Raw genomic sequence first — 16,064 nt, 5'->3', positions numbered from 1 at the left:
CCCACACTGTGCTATCGGAACGTTATTTCCAGTGCTCAAAGGGTATGCCCTCGAATGTATTTTTAGAAAGGTTATTTCAGTTTCAATAAAGTTCTTTTGAACTTGCAGGGGCAATGCGTGCCAAGCGTACTGTTGTTTTTACACATAGGTTATGATATCCTGGGGCCTTTTGTTGAAACAAGCCAGCTAATTTCTGTTAGAAACCTTTTTTTTTTTTTTTTTTTTTTGTTTGACTCACACTTCATTCTCCTTCTAAGAAAGGACCACGAACTATGCCCGTTTAGATTATGGCTACACATGTGTCATATATAAATTGCATATATATGCATTGTATTTAGGGCTGACTTTACCGGTAAGTGTACCAGTTTCAGAAAGAATATTATTCATTTCCATTTCCAATGCATAGATACACCGATTGATAGATAATACTGTCACATTGTGAAGTCTCACATAGACTAACTCAAACTAAAATAGAAAAAGAGATATATTAAAACTTAATCATAATGTAATCCACTACATAAACAAATGTTTAAAAAAAAAAATCAAGCAGAATTCTTTGTAAAAGGTAAATTACTATTAGTTTTTCATTTGATACATGCTACTACTGTGAAAGATAAAGGACAAGCTGCTAGGTGTTGATCAGAGACATCTTGTTTCCCATTTAATAGTAAGCATTTCAAGTACTACCACCGCCAAGAAAAAAAAAGAAAACAACCTCATTATTCATTTGAACTTAAATTCTTTATGCTTATTTGCCTGTTTTTACCTCTGCAAGCTCCCACTGCTTCAAGAAAATTAATTAGACCAACTAAGTCATTATGAACTTTTCATTCTGGGAAAACCTAGGAGCTCACACTGAAGTTGTTCTCTGCCAAAACACAGGCCAGGATGTTGAGTGCACATATTGCACGTGCAGGTAATCGGTCTTCAGTGCATAACCAAAAAGTCCACACTCTCTGCTCTCTTATTTCATCTAGAACTGTAAGAAGTTTGTCCATAATGCCTTGTTTGCTGAAGCATGAAACCACGCTACATATACCATGCAAGGTTCCCCCGCTATTACATTGATATTACTACCTTAACACTCCAAACCACTGAGCACGTAATTATTTCTACAACTAGTTTTCAACCTTCCTTTCATTCTACAGCGCCACCTTCCAAAGGTACAAGCATGCTGCAGCAGTTAATACCCATTTCAGTAAGTCCGGTGACTTATCTAAAGACGAGAAGTCATCTTTGCCTCTTTGAAAAATGTATTCTTATAACTCCTTTTGAATTACCTAAAGAGACACTCAGAATTACAGCCGAGATATCACAGGATGCACATGGCATCAAAATTGGAGTACCCAAGTTAAACATTTCCTCAAGTTTTACTTATCAGGTAAGTCGGGGAAGAAACAATTTAGCCAGGGAGCTTCTTGATCTCTGCTGGGAATTCTCATTTCAAGTTCCTCCTGACTTTTCATTTAGAGTGGAACAGATTTTCTTAGCTGTAGAATTAAAGCATTTTAAAGAGTGTAAGCCATTTACAGACTTCTATAAGATAAATCTTTGGCCTCATTCATCTCCTCTACAGATAACAGAGCTGAGACCTTTACATAAGTATTATTATTTGGTATTCCCTTTACAGTAGAAAAAACAGTAAGTGCTGAAGAAGAAATACTCTATTTTGAATTTTTTTTTTTTTTTTTTTTAAGTAGAGAAACAGGCAAATGGTTTAGGAGACAGAGCTACATAGGTGAGAAACAACAAATTCCTAAGATTATCTAGTATTTTTATGAAGTTGATAAATCTGCACAAATAGAATTTTCTGCATATTTGGAAAAAATTGTCAGCAAAGAGACTGTATGTAGCCCTGGTATATCCTAGAAAACTCCCTAAGGAAATTTATTCCTTCCTACAGCAGTACATATCTCGGAGCCACAGAATCATGTAATTGTGAAGATGTAATTTAACTGTCTCTTGCTGGCAGATGGTCTTGGTCTTTCCTTACTGTTCTCCACCTGAAAAAGATGCTAATGCCAACACATTTCTGGATACATTTGAAATAATTTTTTGGTTTTGGCTTTTTTTACCCTTGCTTCTTGCATAATAGTCAGTAAGCTCCGTAGAGGCCTGTAAGGAGCAGAAAAAGGTAGAAATCCAAGTAAAAAGAACAATCCACAGAAAAAGAGCGAAAGCTAATTACATAACAGATGCCGGTAGAAGACAATTTTAGAGATCCACAATACAAGCAGGTTCCCATGAGCTTGAGCAGAGCAGCTTTTCTCTCTCCCTGCCCCAGGAGTGAAGAGCCAGCCCTCTGCTCCAAAACAGCGGGTGTGCCTTTGCAGGAGAAAGTTTCACGCTTTTAGCAACTGCAGTCCTCCCGTAACTATGAAGAATTTTATATGTGTGTGTATTTGCCATAACACATCGCACCTACTCTCCCTGTTGCATTACACTCCACACTGCAACAGGTCTTCAGAAGAACTGGCTCCAAAGGAAAAGCACAGGGATGCAAATGCAAGGAGAAGCAGCTAACCGTGCACTCCTGCAAGACAGCCCCTAAAGCAGGGATTTATCAGCTGGCTGCGCTCCCCTCCTGCCCTGCAGCCAAGGCTGCCCCAGCACTGGGGGTGCTCCCAGCTTTGATGTGCCATGGAAGTCACCCACGGCCTTGCAACCCCCTCTCCTAATTTCCACAGTGGTTGCTGTCTACCCCGTCACTGAAAGTTGTGCAGGACAGAAAAGCACGCTGATTTAATAATTATGTATGATATGCAGAGACCTCTTCCCTCCAGCAGAAAGCGGGGGGGGGAAGCAGAGGGGGATGAGAGAGAAGATGTGTCAGACTAATTTACATGCAAATACTATGCCTCAGTTCCAAAGTACATTAAAAGAAAAAGCAGTTGCCCTAAAATAATTTATGGCCAGCAATGTTTTATTACCCTTGTACACTTACCACTAAGTTTTGAAATGCTGGCCTACTGATAACGAAGGCTTGTTATCTGGAAATCCTGGCAACCCAGCCTCTTGGGATGGGAGCCACTGTAAGCCGCTTGGTTTAGGAAAAGGAAAAAAAAAAAATTACTTAACGTCGTAACTGTTTGCAGAGCTGTTCTGTGCAGACATTCTGCAAGACAGGATGACAAAAGTATTTTGCAGCCTCTTCTGATCTAAACCCGCTAAATAATAACTGGATCTAGAGCCCAAGCCAAGCCCGCAGCTATGGGAAAAATCTGATGCATAAGGCAGCAGAAATACCCAAGCAACTGTGCTCGGACGTATTTCTGCCTACATGAATAAAGTATCCACCTTGTTGACCTGTCAGTCTAGCTAATCCACCCTCTATTTTCAGTTATTATCATTAAAGTTCGGTGCTTGAGAGCCTGGAGGGAGCGGCGAGCGTCCCATCCCCTTTTTCCACGGGGCGGTAACCAGATGTCAATGGCCGCAGCTGTGACTACATAATTACCTGTTTGCATGAACGCGGACCGCAGTTTAGATTTAATAGGTCAGACGACAATGCAGCAAAACGCATTTAGCCCACGATTACCCCTTTTCAAACATTCTCTCGCTCGCAACTTCGACCCTGGGAACATTGCGGGCACAGACTCGGGTCAATAAGAAACATTGGCCGGCACAATGGGGCTGGCCTCAAACAGCGCTGTTGACAGACACCGGCACAAAGGCGGTGAATAGAGTCCCCCTCAGTTCTCACACAGAGCGAAGAATGAGTCAGTGTACTGCCGCTTTGGTGCTCTGTTTGTACAGTGTATACAGCTTTTGTCGGCTTCTCGCTTCTGACCTCGGGCGAAGCCTGCGCGCGATGCCTCCGCTGCAGAGACAGCGCGATAGTTTTAAAGAATGTATTTTATCTCCTTCAAAAACAAAAACACAGCAACACCCACCCCCCCCGCCCCTCCTCACCCTTCCCTCCCACCATGACCCAATTCACAGCTGCAACTTTGACCAAGAAGAAAAAGTGAGCACGGGATATGGGATTACAATAGTCCTACCTCCCTTCAAAAGGTCCATCAAAGACAACAACAACGTAGTCATCATTTTAAATCCCCAGTGCAAAGACTTTAAAAGGAACTGAGAGTGTAATGAAAGACAACCACAGCTATACATCTGTATTTCACACATTTGTATTGCCCAAATAAAGGGTCAGGGAAAATTTATCATACATGTAATATTGCATATGCACCTCTATATTAGCTACCTATTAGCAAATTAAAAAACCCATTTCCTATAGTTACTGCTATTCTTCAAATAATTATTTTTGTCAACTTTCCCTTTATAGAAACCATACTTCTTTTCCTTACAACACCATCCTTATAAACATCTCTAAAGAAAGAGAAATAGCCCTCTGGCACAAAGTCAAAACTGTTACCTTCACCTGCTTCATATACCAGAGTATAAAACAAAATATGCGTAGTTTCTTCTCAGGAGTGCTTGCAAAAGGTGTTTAGACTTCAGTATGATCAGCATGAAGCTTCAGCTATAAGGGAGTTAGCAAGAGCTCTAACTCATGCAGACCGCACTACAGATAAAGTCATATATGATAAAGTCGGAGTGAAAGAACTGATTAACATGTTTTAAGACTATGAACTGGTTAAAAAAGGGAAGAAGAAAAAAATGCATTTTGAATTAAATCTCTGAATTTCAATGAATAGAAGACAAGGTATATTCTCCATTTTATCACTAATAGCCAAGATAGTATTAGCATGCTGTTTACTGCCCTTTCAATTTTATTTTTTAAGCTCAAAGTACTGGAACATCATTCTTACATGAACCAGCTACAGAAGAAAGCCCCAAAATACTAACAACAAAAAAACCCCAATGTGTCTAATGCCAGGAAAAAAAAAATAAATCCCACAAATGTAAATTTTCATTATGTGTGAGCTAGTCTGGGGAGTCTGAAGCCATGACTTTCATTCTTGGCAAACAAATTGTGAGCAAGTAACATGAAAGATGTGAAGATTGTCACCTTATTCTCAGTTACTTTATTTTGAAACAGCACAAGAATTTCTACTTTTTATATTTACATATTTTTTATATTTACATATGGCCTTATTTAAAAAAAGCAGGCCTGCCTGCTTTGAACACTGGCTATAAGACATATGACTGCATTTGAGGATACCAGCACTGAGTATGTAAAGTAGGCAAACATTTGTACGAATGCCCAGGGATGCCTACAAGCCTACCAAGGACCTGATCAATCACAATCCTGAACGGACAGTTTTTAATTCACTTTAGAGGGGGAAAATCCTCACCTTTCAACTACTATTAGGGTTATTACATACCCTGCCACAGGAATACTCATAGATCGAGGCTGATCAAAGCTGGAAGAATTAACATCTAGTACGTTTTGTTTTTTTTTTTAATAATGAATGGGAAATCCTCAGCAGAGAGAGAGCTTCCAAGTCTGCATTCTGATGAAAGAAGAAAATGGAGAAATAAACGCTGCTCTACCAATTCCTTCAACAGTGTGATCTAAATCACTGCAGAACTCTTTCTTTTTTATATTTTTTAAGTGTAAATCACTGCTTAGCAAGCTAAACCTAGCCTAACCTACTCCAGCCATACATTATTCCTTTCCACTGGCTTACTATAATTTAGTTTTAGCTACATGCACCACCGGTGTGTACACCAGGCCAAAGCGTAGCACAGTCTTAATACATCTTGCAGAAGCAGAGGAATATTTCACAAACCTTCATGTTACGTTGTATTTGCTGCCACGCATCACCGCTGCTCCACATCCCCCCCAGGCTGGCAGCGGTGTCAGCCCTGCCTCCTGCCAGGCAAAGGATCGCAGTTTGTTTACCAAGCTCGGTCTGGAGGACGCAGAGCGCGTTTCAGTCTCCTCTCCAGCAGCCCTGTCAAGCCAGCTGCCAAGAAGAGTCTTGAAAGGCTTAGGAGGGAGCAAAATCCAGTACTTAGGTGGTAAGTAGACTGGTCTGGCACCGGGCACCCAAAGATGAGTGAGGGGAAGTAGGCACTACCCAACCTGAAAGATTAAAACACCTTTAGGTAGCTTCAAATGTAACTTCATAGAAAAAGAAGTAACTGAACTCCCTAAATGGAGGGCAGATTAGCAATCAACTTATAATTACCACCCAGATTAAGATCTCTACCTGAATACTTGAAGTTAACGAGTACAAATTGCAAATAAATTAAACTTGTATGCTGCTCACGTTTCCTTACAATGTATGGAAAAGACCTAAAAAGTTTAACTGGGATTTCACGTTGTAGAGCATCATAGTTTTAATATTCTAATTTTTTTAATTAAGACTCCAATACTTCCAGAAGATTTCAGAAGCATCAAACATTTCTATGAAGACATGCTGCATGTAGGTTTATACCAACCGTGAAACTGGTTCACAGGATCTCATTGCCTTTGGAAGAGCCCACTAACTACTATGAAAATGAAGAACAAGAGGTTTCACAGAGAACAAACAAGCAATCCTTCGTTCCTTCTAATAAAATCATGAATCAAAGAAAAATTGCTTATGCCCTTTTCCTCTTACCCCACTAATGCGAAGTCAGCAAACACTAATAAGTGACAGGTATTTTTCATCATATCCAATGGTTCTCTCCCTGCCTTTAGAGTCGTATCTCAGTTTCTCGGTTAAGTGGGTAGATGCTCACGCAGTGTGACTACATGATGTTCACTCTTCCATGTGATCAGAGACTGCCAAGTCTCAAAGCAGTTCATTTAAAACAGAGCTTCAGTATTTTTCAGAACAATTCCTTCAGAATCTGGAGGACTGGAGGGGTGGTGTTACTTCTCACCCAGGCTGGGGGCTGGATTTTGAGTTCTTTAGATAAAAAATAAATTGTTGTAAAATGCTAAGACAGAAAACCAGAAAATTTGCCAGCTATCACAAAAGGAAAAAGAGCTTTGCTTTTGTTAAAAAAAAAAAAAACAAGCAAACCTCCATGACTGACTGTCGTCATACTTCATAATTCAGTGCCCATAAATCATGGCTACATTCAGCAAATTCACGAAGCAACTGACACTCGCCTCCCTGCTTGGCTGCTATCATGCCTAAAATGCCGACAGCCATGGCAGCAGTGACCACACACAGACTCCAAAATTTATTAAGGCAAGTTTTAACAGCTACTGAATACCCTTGGAAGAGTAACACTTTTTTTTTTTTTTTCTTTTTAAATATATGAGTTTTCACTTACACTGTATTTCTTCCAGCACAACAGCAATACCTGCCTAGGATTTTAAACTGAATCTTGAAAATTTAAGAAAAATCAGGCAAGCAAATACAATAGCAGGGACTGCATTGGCAGACATCCTTACTCAGTAAGGGCAATTGCTTACAACCCATGTGTTGCTTTTGTTTTTCTACTGCCTCTGCTTCTTCCTCCAAAACATTCAATACAAAAATTATGCTCAAGTTCTATTCCCATCCTAGTTCCACACAAGCACATGTAAAAACAGAGGCGGCAAGGACTGTGTTGGCATCATTAGCATATTAGCAAGCAGAAGAGAAAAGGAAAGGAAATTACACTTAAATAATAGACATGCAATAAAACATTACTTATTTTTGTCTCTATACACCTTTGTTCTTTAATTCAGATTTGCTGAACTGCCTAATCACAAAGCAGCTGAATCCCTTATACAGCTCAGGAACACTCAGCCTTCGAAGGCTTACCTTGCTTGGTAGGAATTTACCTGCTTTTGTGCCCTGGTTGGATAACGGCATGTAAACAGGCCAGGAGTTACAGAAAGTATCAGGGGAAGAGCAGCATCTGTCGGGGGTTCGCTGTGTAGGAGTTAACAGAACTAATTTTACCAGTCTTTTGGGCCTATTCCAAGTGGGAGTCAACCCCCACTCCTCCCTCTGTTGAACCATCCCTCCGTACAGACAGCTGACTGTAAATACAAACGTGGGACTCAATCACCAATGGCCACCGCCTTTGGTCAGGCAGACAGATCTCCTACCTAGTTATCATCTTAGGATCACACAACAGCAGAGGTTGGAAGACACCTCTGGAAGCCATCTGGTCCAACCTCCCCCACTCAAAGCAGGGTCCCCCAGGCCCATGTCCAAATGGCTTTTAAGTATCTCCAAGGAAGAAGACTCCACAACCTCCCTGGGCAACCTGTGCCAGTGCTCAGTCACCCTCTCAGTGAAAAAGTATTTCCTGACGTTCAGTGGGAATCTCCTGTGTTTCAGTGTGCCCATTGCCTCTGGTCCTGGCACTGGGACCACTGGAAAGAGCCTGCCTCCGTCCTCTTTGCACCCTTGCTTCAGGTATTTCTAGATATTGATGAGGTCCCCTCTGAGCCTTCTCTTTTCCAGGCTGAACAGTCCCAACTCTCTCAGTCTTTCCTCATTGGAGAGATGCTCCAGTCCCTTCACCATCTTAGGGGCCCTTCACTGGACTGTCTCTTGAACTGGGGAGCCCAAAACTGGACACACCACTCCAGGTCTGGCCTCACCAGGGCCAAGTGGAGGAAAAGGATCACCACCTTCCTCCACCTGCTGGCAATGCTTTGATTAATGCAGCCCAGGACCCCATTCACCTTCTTTGTCAGAAGGGCATGATGCTGGCTCATGTTCAACTTGGTGTCCACCAGGACCCGCGGGTCCTTTTCTGCCAAGCTGCTTTCCAGGCAGGTGGCCCCGGGCATGTACTGGTGCCTGGGGCTGCCCCTCCCCAGGGGAAGGACTTTGCACTTCGCTTTGTTGAACTTCATGAGGTTCCTGTCAGCCCATTTCTCCAGCCTGCTGAGGTCCCACTGGGTGGTAGCACAACCACCCTGTGCAACGACACCTCCTCTGAGTTTTGTACTCTGTGCAGATTTGCTGAGGGTACGCTGCCCCATCACTGAGGTCATGAATGAAGATGTTAAACAGGACTGGACCCAGCACCAACCCCAGGGGCACACTGCTAGTTACCAGCCTCCAGCTTGAGTAAACTTAATATTATATAGCAGACTGAGAAGAATTATCAGTGAAATAATTCTGTACCTCTCTAGCTCTGCTAATATTAACAACTTTATTGTATCTTTCAGGTATTTATTGTCTTAAAGTCTTGCTTCCTGCAGCTATACTGTTACACAAGAAGCTCAGTTGCCTTTTTTTAAAAGTTGTTTTAATTAAAAATTCCTATTCTGCCAAATTAAAAAAAGTGGTTTGAACCCCAAACCAAATAAAACAAAAAACAAAAACAACTTTAATATCATGATTTGTGGGAGGCTCGACTCATGCCTTCTGAAGTGCTCGAGGTTGATACATTATGTGCCGAGTGTTTCCCTACCTGCTTTCATTCCCTTCTCGAACTCACTTACTGAAACTATTCCAGAGGGATAAATAATTACCACTCCACGGTCATAAGATAGCATTAATTTTCCCGAGTAAGATCTATATTATATGAAGACTTATAATTCACATTTGGTCCCAACCATCATTAATTCAGTTTCTCAACCTAGAAACTAAATAGCTTCTGTCTTTGGGCAAGTCTACACCTCTCAGTGGATTACCATGCAGAGCCCGTGAGCCAGTTTAGACCAAGCTGGCTCCCAAACTGAAGTCAAAGGCCACATCAGCACAGCACAGCACTGCAGCTCAACTCGTTATGCCAAGACAAGGGTTTAGCGCACAGTTACGCCCAACCTAATAAAGGAGTTGTACTGCTTCGGTAACCTGGACTGGATTTTTTTCAGCTAGCCCTTACCTCTGTTACAGGAACACGTCAAACTGACCACATTTTAAGCCAGAAACATCTGCACCTTGCTCTGCTGTGCGGTTTAGTGCAGTGCAGTTCCCTGTACCCCTGAAAAGCACCAGACACCCATGTAACGGGCATGCTCCTACCTCATCTGCTGCCAGCCAGAGCCAGTGAAACATGCTGCGGAACATTAAGGTACTCACTAAAAATCATAATCTTCTGCATCTGGAATGACTAAGATTCCTAGAGCCTTTTCTAGCTCTTGGGGTAATTAATTATACTTTACTAGAAATATTTAAGTGAGAGCGCTCCTCCCCACAAGCAAACCACGAGGCTTTCTCCAAAGCGGGGCAGGGGGAAAATTAATTTCCAAGTATGCTGCACACAGAGACCCAAGTTATCTATTCTCATCAATTTCTAAACAAAATACTATAAAAATTTTAATTCTTCTGCCAAGTCATGAGTTTATAATTCTAGTTTCTACAGTTCTTGACATCCAATACCTGAATTAGGGGAAAAGAGAATTAACCTACCTCATCTTCTGCAGACAACACTCAAGCCTTCCAATGCAGTAATAAGTTTCCCAAGCCTTTTTTTCTATTGTGTATGTGTGCACATCCACATGAGAAAAAGTGTGGCTGAACGAGTATTTACAGACTTTGACACTGCCAAAAAGCTCCAGGCCACCTATGGGCAGCTTTGTTCTCCCAAGACGTTTTATACAGCATATTCCATCTCCCATTTATCATGATACCCTGGGAAGACAGCGCTGGCACAAAATTTTCACTGGTAAATGCTACTAGTTTTGGGGGGGTTTTCTCCTCCAAAGGCCATCAAAGTTCATAACTCTCTGCTACTTTAAACTCGTGACAGAAGTGAAAACGAAGATGAAAGTCTGATTTGCAAGCTTGCATGCACTGCTGTGGTCGTAATCCTAGCTCTATGCTGTATAATCGGTACCAAATGCAGCGTAGGGTGCCTCATTAATATGGATTAATTGTACTTTTGATGCCCAACACCTGTCCCATGGTATTATTACATTCACTAAAGTATCTATCTGCAATGAAAAATTTACAGTATAGTCCAAAAAAATGTTTACAGACTTCGGGCTCCAGGAACTCTGGAAGCAGCCTTGTGTATTACAGAACCACACAAAGCCAACACCCCCATTTGTGGTTGAAAATAACCACTGAAGAACGATATACAGTGGGTGGCAAAAACAGCCACAATTGTAAAGTAACCAAGCAAATAATAAGCTATGTCCATAGGGGATAAAAATGCTATAATTTCCAAAATGCACGCTGCTATAAATAAGTTAGAGGTTATTTGCTGAAGCACACAGATTAAGTTTGCAATCACACAGCTATTCTGCATGCCTGTTTGGAAAAAAAAAAAAAAAAAAAAAAAAGAGCTGAAATTGTTCAACAGCAGACAGAGTGGCACCACATGCATTGTTTGGGCTCGGAGCAATGGCGAATTGCGCTATATGGAAGCTTTGTAGAAAAGGGAGTTCATGCCACCTCCTTGAATTTAGCCCTCTTCAGTATAAACAATAAGGCTTCCTTTTTAAGTCGCAATGTTGGTATGTGGGAACAGGACAACAAGATCAGTCCTGCTTACCATTCCTCCCTGGAATTTGGGCAAAGTTTGAGACCAACTGCTGACCAGAGTGCCAAAACCCAAGTTTGCTGATGACTAGTGCAAACCACCTTAGTCCTCAGAGAATTTCAACATGACATTCTGGTAATTTTAATCACAGAAAGAGACTGGTTTTCACAGCGTGGAGACCGACTGTCTGGTTATGTTTTCCATAAAAGATACAAACTGGAAGAGGTTCAGGAAAGTGTGTGTGCATGCTTTGGTTTATACTTCAGCAAATTTGACCAGGTCATAATTCTTCAACAATTCAAAAATAATATGGCCTAAGTTCATCTTTCAAAATGCAGAAGAATTTTGCTTTCCAATAAGTAAGTGCTTACCTGATAGGTAGGACAACTTGGAAGCTAAGGAGGGCAAGGAAGGAGTAGGGAAGCACGAAGATTGCTTTGATTTCGGATAGCTATTTAGTATTACAAACGTATTAGCAGCATGGCACTGATGGATGTAAACCATTTGAAATTATAGGCACAAAGGAAATCGCTGTCATATAAACTTACTAAATTCTCCCAGGCTGCTTACTTACACCACTATTATTTTTTTTTTTGATAGGCAAGAAATACTTTCCAGACAAAACAAAAAAAATCAGAGTTGATGACAAAAGAATAGAGCATTCACGTTGATTAAATAAGATTATGTTAAAAGGTATTTTAGTAAGTTATGTAATTTCTGTTTTAATTATATATAAATGAGCAAAAAGTTATTTATAAAACCTCCCAAAAGAAGGAACATATTGTTTGCTGTTGCAATACGGCCACCTCTAACACACGGTGACTGCCTAAAAATGCACAGAACTGCAAATTCTAACGGATCAGTGGGAAAACACTGGTAAAGAGGTGAGCAATAAGATGTAAACTAAAAAGGCTTACTGACTTTATGTAACACTGAATAGATATAATATAAAACTGTAACTAATTATACATGTAACTACATTATTTGTATTGGAAAAAAGAATACAGAGAACAAGCCTGGAAGGGGTACAAATGGTTAACAACAGAGCACGTGAACAAGGCAATGGCAGCAAAAGATGACGGAAGGAAGGAAGATAACTTACTCCCTGTAAAAGACTGGTCGTACACTTTCTCCATCTTCTTATAAAAGCTTTTGTACAGTGTGGTTACTACTAGAAAGACTTGTGAGAAAAAGACCAATCTGTTGGGAATGAAAACTGAAGAAGGGAAGCAGCGAAGGAGGAAACCACCTATTTAATGCCAATGAGCTAACAGCAACAATTTGAACACATAAATAGAATGAGAAAATGCTGCTGGTATAGTTACTATGTTCATTCTCCTCACTTACCAAAAGTGGGAGTTAAAAAAATTTTCCTCAGCAGACCCTGAGCCTTTTCTAAGCAAGACTACACCATGGAAATGAAAAGCAATCTGGCACACCGACCCAGCCTGGTACGTATTTTATCAGTACCTTCAACATGCATTAATAATAATAAAAAGTATTGAGTTTTCATAGGTTTTCAATCTCTTTCATATGACCTGTTTTTTCTGCATCTGCACGAGTTTGAAAATTATACTTGCAAAAGCATCATTTACTGTATCACTTTTACTGCTGGTTAGCAATTTCCTTCTTTCCCCTCAAGAATTATACATTAGAGATAGATGCTATTTTGCTGGCAACACACAGTAGAAAGGAAGTAGACCACTGTAAAAACAAACATGTAAAAGTAAAATCAGCATTACCGCAGCAATAAATGTTTCCTTTATATATCACATTAAGTACCTTTTTTTTTTAAGCAGTAATCATTCCATCAACATTCAAAGTTTGACATAAAAGCTGTAGGATGTGCCAGGCTGCCAGAACAGCACCACTGCCATCAGCAGCAGCAGCAGTAGTACAGGATAGGGAAGAAATACATACTCCAAGGAAAACATCATTAAGTCTCTCCACTGCCGCCAGATCCGTATCCTCTGGGTGGCCCCTACTGCTACCCAGAGACTTTGCCCCCAGTTAGTCACAGGCACCAGGTTAAGCGTGAATTTGACGCTTGCAATTCCTCTGGCAGCGAAAGAGCAAAGGCCCCAAGGAAGGGAGCCACGTGCTGGGTCTGTCTATGGGGCCAGCCTCCCGTCAGTCATCTGGTCTTTATTTAATTTTAAAGTTAGAAAGGTTATATCTTTAACATTGTCCCTCTCAACCTTTCCCTAGTAATCTTGCACCATTATATACACAACAATCAGGGAAACTAGGGTTCCGCATGCGAAGCGTGAATTTACCACACACTGACATCTTCCCTTGTGCAAGTATCTTTGCCACACACTGAGATCGAGGGAGCTTACTCGGTGCTTTGTGTGAGGTAGCTCAATTCTGGTTGAAAGATGCACTAATTGTTCGAGAAGCATATTTACAGGGCATCAAAATGGAGTAGTTAACTCCAAAGGCCCCCTCCAGCTTAACGCACAGTGACTTCATTTAATACACAAACTGGAACCAAACCAAATGGTATCTTATTGAAATCCTCCCCCCTATGGAGCATCTCTCTTCATGCACTTCTGGTTTTTTTTTTTTTTTTTTCAGAAATTGATTTTTTAAATCTTACAAGATTTTAAAAAATAGTTTCACCTGTCGCTATTAACTTAAATTTAAGATCATCTTAATAAAATGGAAGTGCTAGAAAACAGCCAGTCTTATTCACATTACATAGTCTAAAAAGAGACATCATTTTTAACTGGATTCCATTCTGCCCTTATCGATAAAATATTTTCAAAATAGAACAAAAAGAGAAGAATTTAAAATGTTTCCCAAATAAAATCCACCCTAGCAACCATTCAAACAGAATAAATATTTTGATATATTTTACAGAAACAGCATTAGGTAATGTTTTATGATGGTCATTAAGCTGTCATGTTCTAAATCACAACCGGCATCAAATGATCTCTTCCCTTCTCTACTATTTAAGTTTGGCAAATATGCACTGTATAAAAGGTGTCAAGTAAAATTGCCACAGGATATACTGGAAATCCCTGCACCAGCTGCATACTCAAACATAAAGGAAGTATCTTTGTGATCCTACAGCCTGATAATACTGGAGTTGCTGGAGGGTTACAGCCGTCTTTGAAAATAAAGCTTCATTACACTGGCATGGAGAGGTGCAGTCTAATCCCCTTTGGAAGCTGGTCCCGCAATCCTACATTTTAGAAAATTGCTGAAAGCCATTGTGCTTTTGATGGGAATTGGTCATTAACAGTACAGGTGCAGACCATGCAACAGGCAGTGTCAGCACAGCCCCTTGCCACATTTTCTGGTTCTTAGGAATTCCGTATGATAACGGCAGCAGCAGGTTGTAACAGCACCTTTTTGCCATGGATTAAGTTGTTGCTCATTTGGAGACCTCAGGCACACACTCTCCTCTTTGGGATTTCATTTCCTCTGCATGTTAAAAGAAAGAAAAAAAATACACCACTTTCTTCTTAGAGCTGAAAAGTTACTTTGCCCTTGCTTTCCTACAGAGCCTCTCTCATTTGTATAAACTCATGATGCTTTACAGAACTGCTGTAGTTGTTGGCATAAACGACAAATTTAATACTTTAATTTAATAATTTAATTTTAGGGCCACAAAAATGATCCGGGGGCTGGAGCACCTCTCCTATGAGGACAGGCTGAGGGAGTTGGGCTTGTTCAGCCTGGAGAAGAGAAGGCTGCGGGGAGACCTGATTGCGGCCTTTCAGTACCTAAAGGGGGCCTATAGGAAAGACGGGGAAAATCTTTTTAGTAGGGCCAGCAGTGACAAGACAAGGGGTAATGGTTTTAAACTAAACCAGGGTAGGTTTAGACTAGATACAAGGAAGAAGTTCTTTACAATGAGGGTGGTGAAACACTGGAACAGGTTGCCCAGAGAGGTGGTGGAGGCCCCATCCCTGGAAACATTCAAGGCCAGGTTGGACGGGCTCTGAGCAGCCTGATCTAGTTAGCGGTGTCCCTGCTCCTGCAGGGGGGTTAGACTAGATGACTTCTAGGGGTCCCTTCCAACCCAAAACATTCTATGATTCTATGAATACAGCATTTAGGTCACAGTGTATCAAGAAACATGTTTTTACTAATTACAGTATATAATTCAATAAGTACAGCACATATTAAATAAGACCTTGAAATCATAAGGGTAATAACTACTCCTGTCACATTAAATAAATCCCAAATAACAAAACACTGTTAGTATTTAAAATCAAACACATCCTTGCCTGACCCCAGTGAGATTTTACCAACAATATCTTTGGTCTCTAACTAAGCTGATGCATACTTCCAATCTCAGTAACATTAATACTGATAATGAAATATATTTTTTGCAATCCTATGAAACAGCATTCCCAATGTGGTGCATTGACCTTGGCTGGATGCCAGGTGCCACCAAGCCACTCTGTCAGCCCCTCCTCAGCTGGAGAGGGGTGGGAGGCTGCAGAGAAAATGAGATTGAAAAAAAAACCTCATGGGTTGAGATAAGGACAGGGAAAGATCACTCACCAATTACCATCACAGGCAAAACAGACTCAACTCAGGGCAATCAATTTAATTTATTACCAATCAAATCAGAGCAAGGTAATGAGAAATAGAAACTGAACCTTAAAACACCTTCCCCAAAACCACCCCTTCTTCCCAGGATCAACTTCACTTCCCATTTCTCTATCTCTTCCCTGCCAGCAGCACAGGGGGACGGGGAATGGGGGTTGGGGTCCATCCATCCCACGCTGTCCCTGCTGCTCCTTCCTCCGCAGGGAAGGACT

The 16,064-nt window shown here is 41.0% G+C and overlaps 1 protein-coding gene across 4 annotated transcripts in view; it reads right to left on the bottom strand.

Moving 5' to 3' along the window:
* MRPS28 (mitochondrial ribosomal protein S28) overlaps nucleotides 1-16,064 on the bottom strand; it is a 71,885-nt gene that overhangs the window by 48,104 nt on the left and 7,717 nt on the right. Inside the window, exon 3 of one of the 4 annotated variants that reach the window (XM_035890101.1) lies at nucleotides 2,076-2,115. The exons of the other annotated variants lie outside the window; for them this stretch is intronic. Coding sequence (XP_035745994.1) covers nucleotides 2,076-2,115 — 40 coding nt within the window. The remainder of the gene's footprint in view (nucleotides 1-2,075; nucleotides 2,116-16,064) is intronic. 4 annotated transcript variants of the gene reach the window in all.

The sequence above is a fragment of the Egretta garzetta genome, unplaced genomic scaffold (genome assembly GCF_000687185.1).
Source record: "Egretta garzetta isolate BGI_Z169 unplaced genomic scaffold, ASM68718v1 scaffold251, whole genome shotgun sequence".
Lineage (NCBI taxonomy): Eukaryota > Metazoa > Chordata > Aves > Pelecaniformes > Ardeidae > Egretta > Egretta garzetta.
Note: the sequence above shows the minus strand (reverse complement) of the source record. Positions and strands in the feature narration are given on the sequence as shown.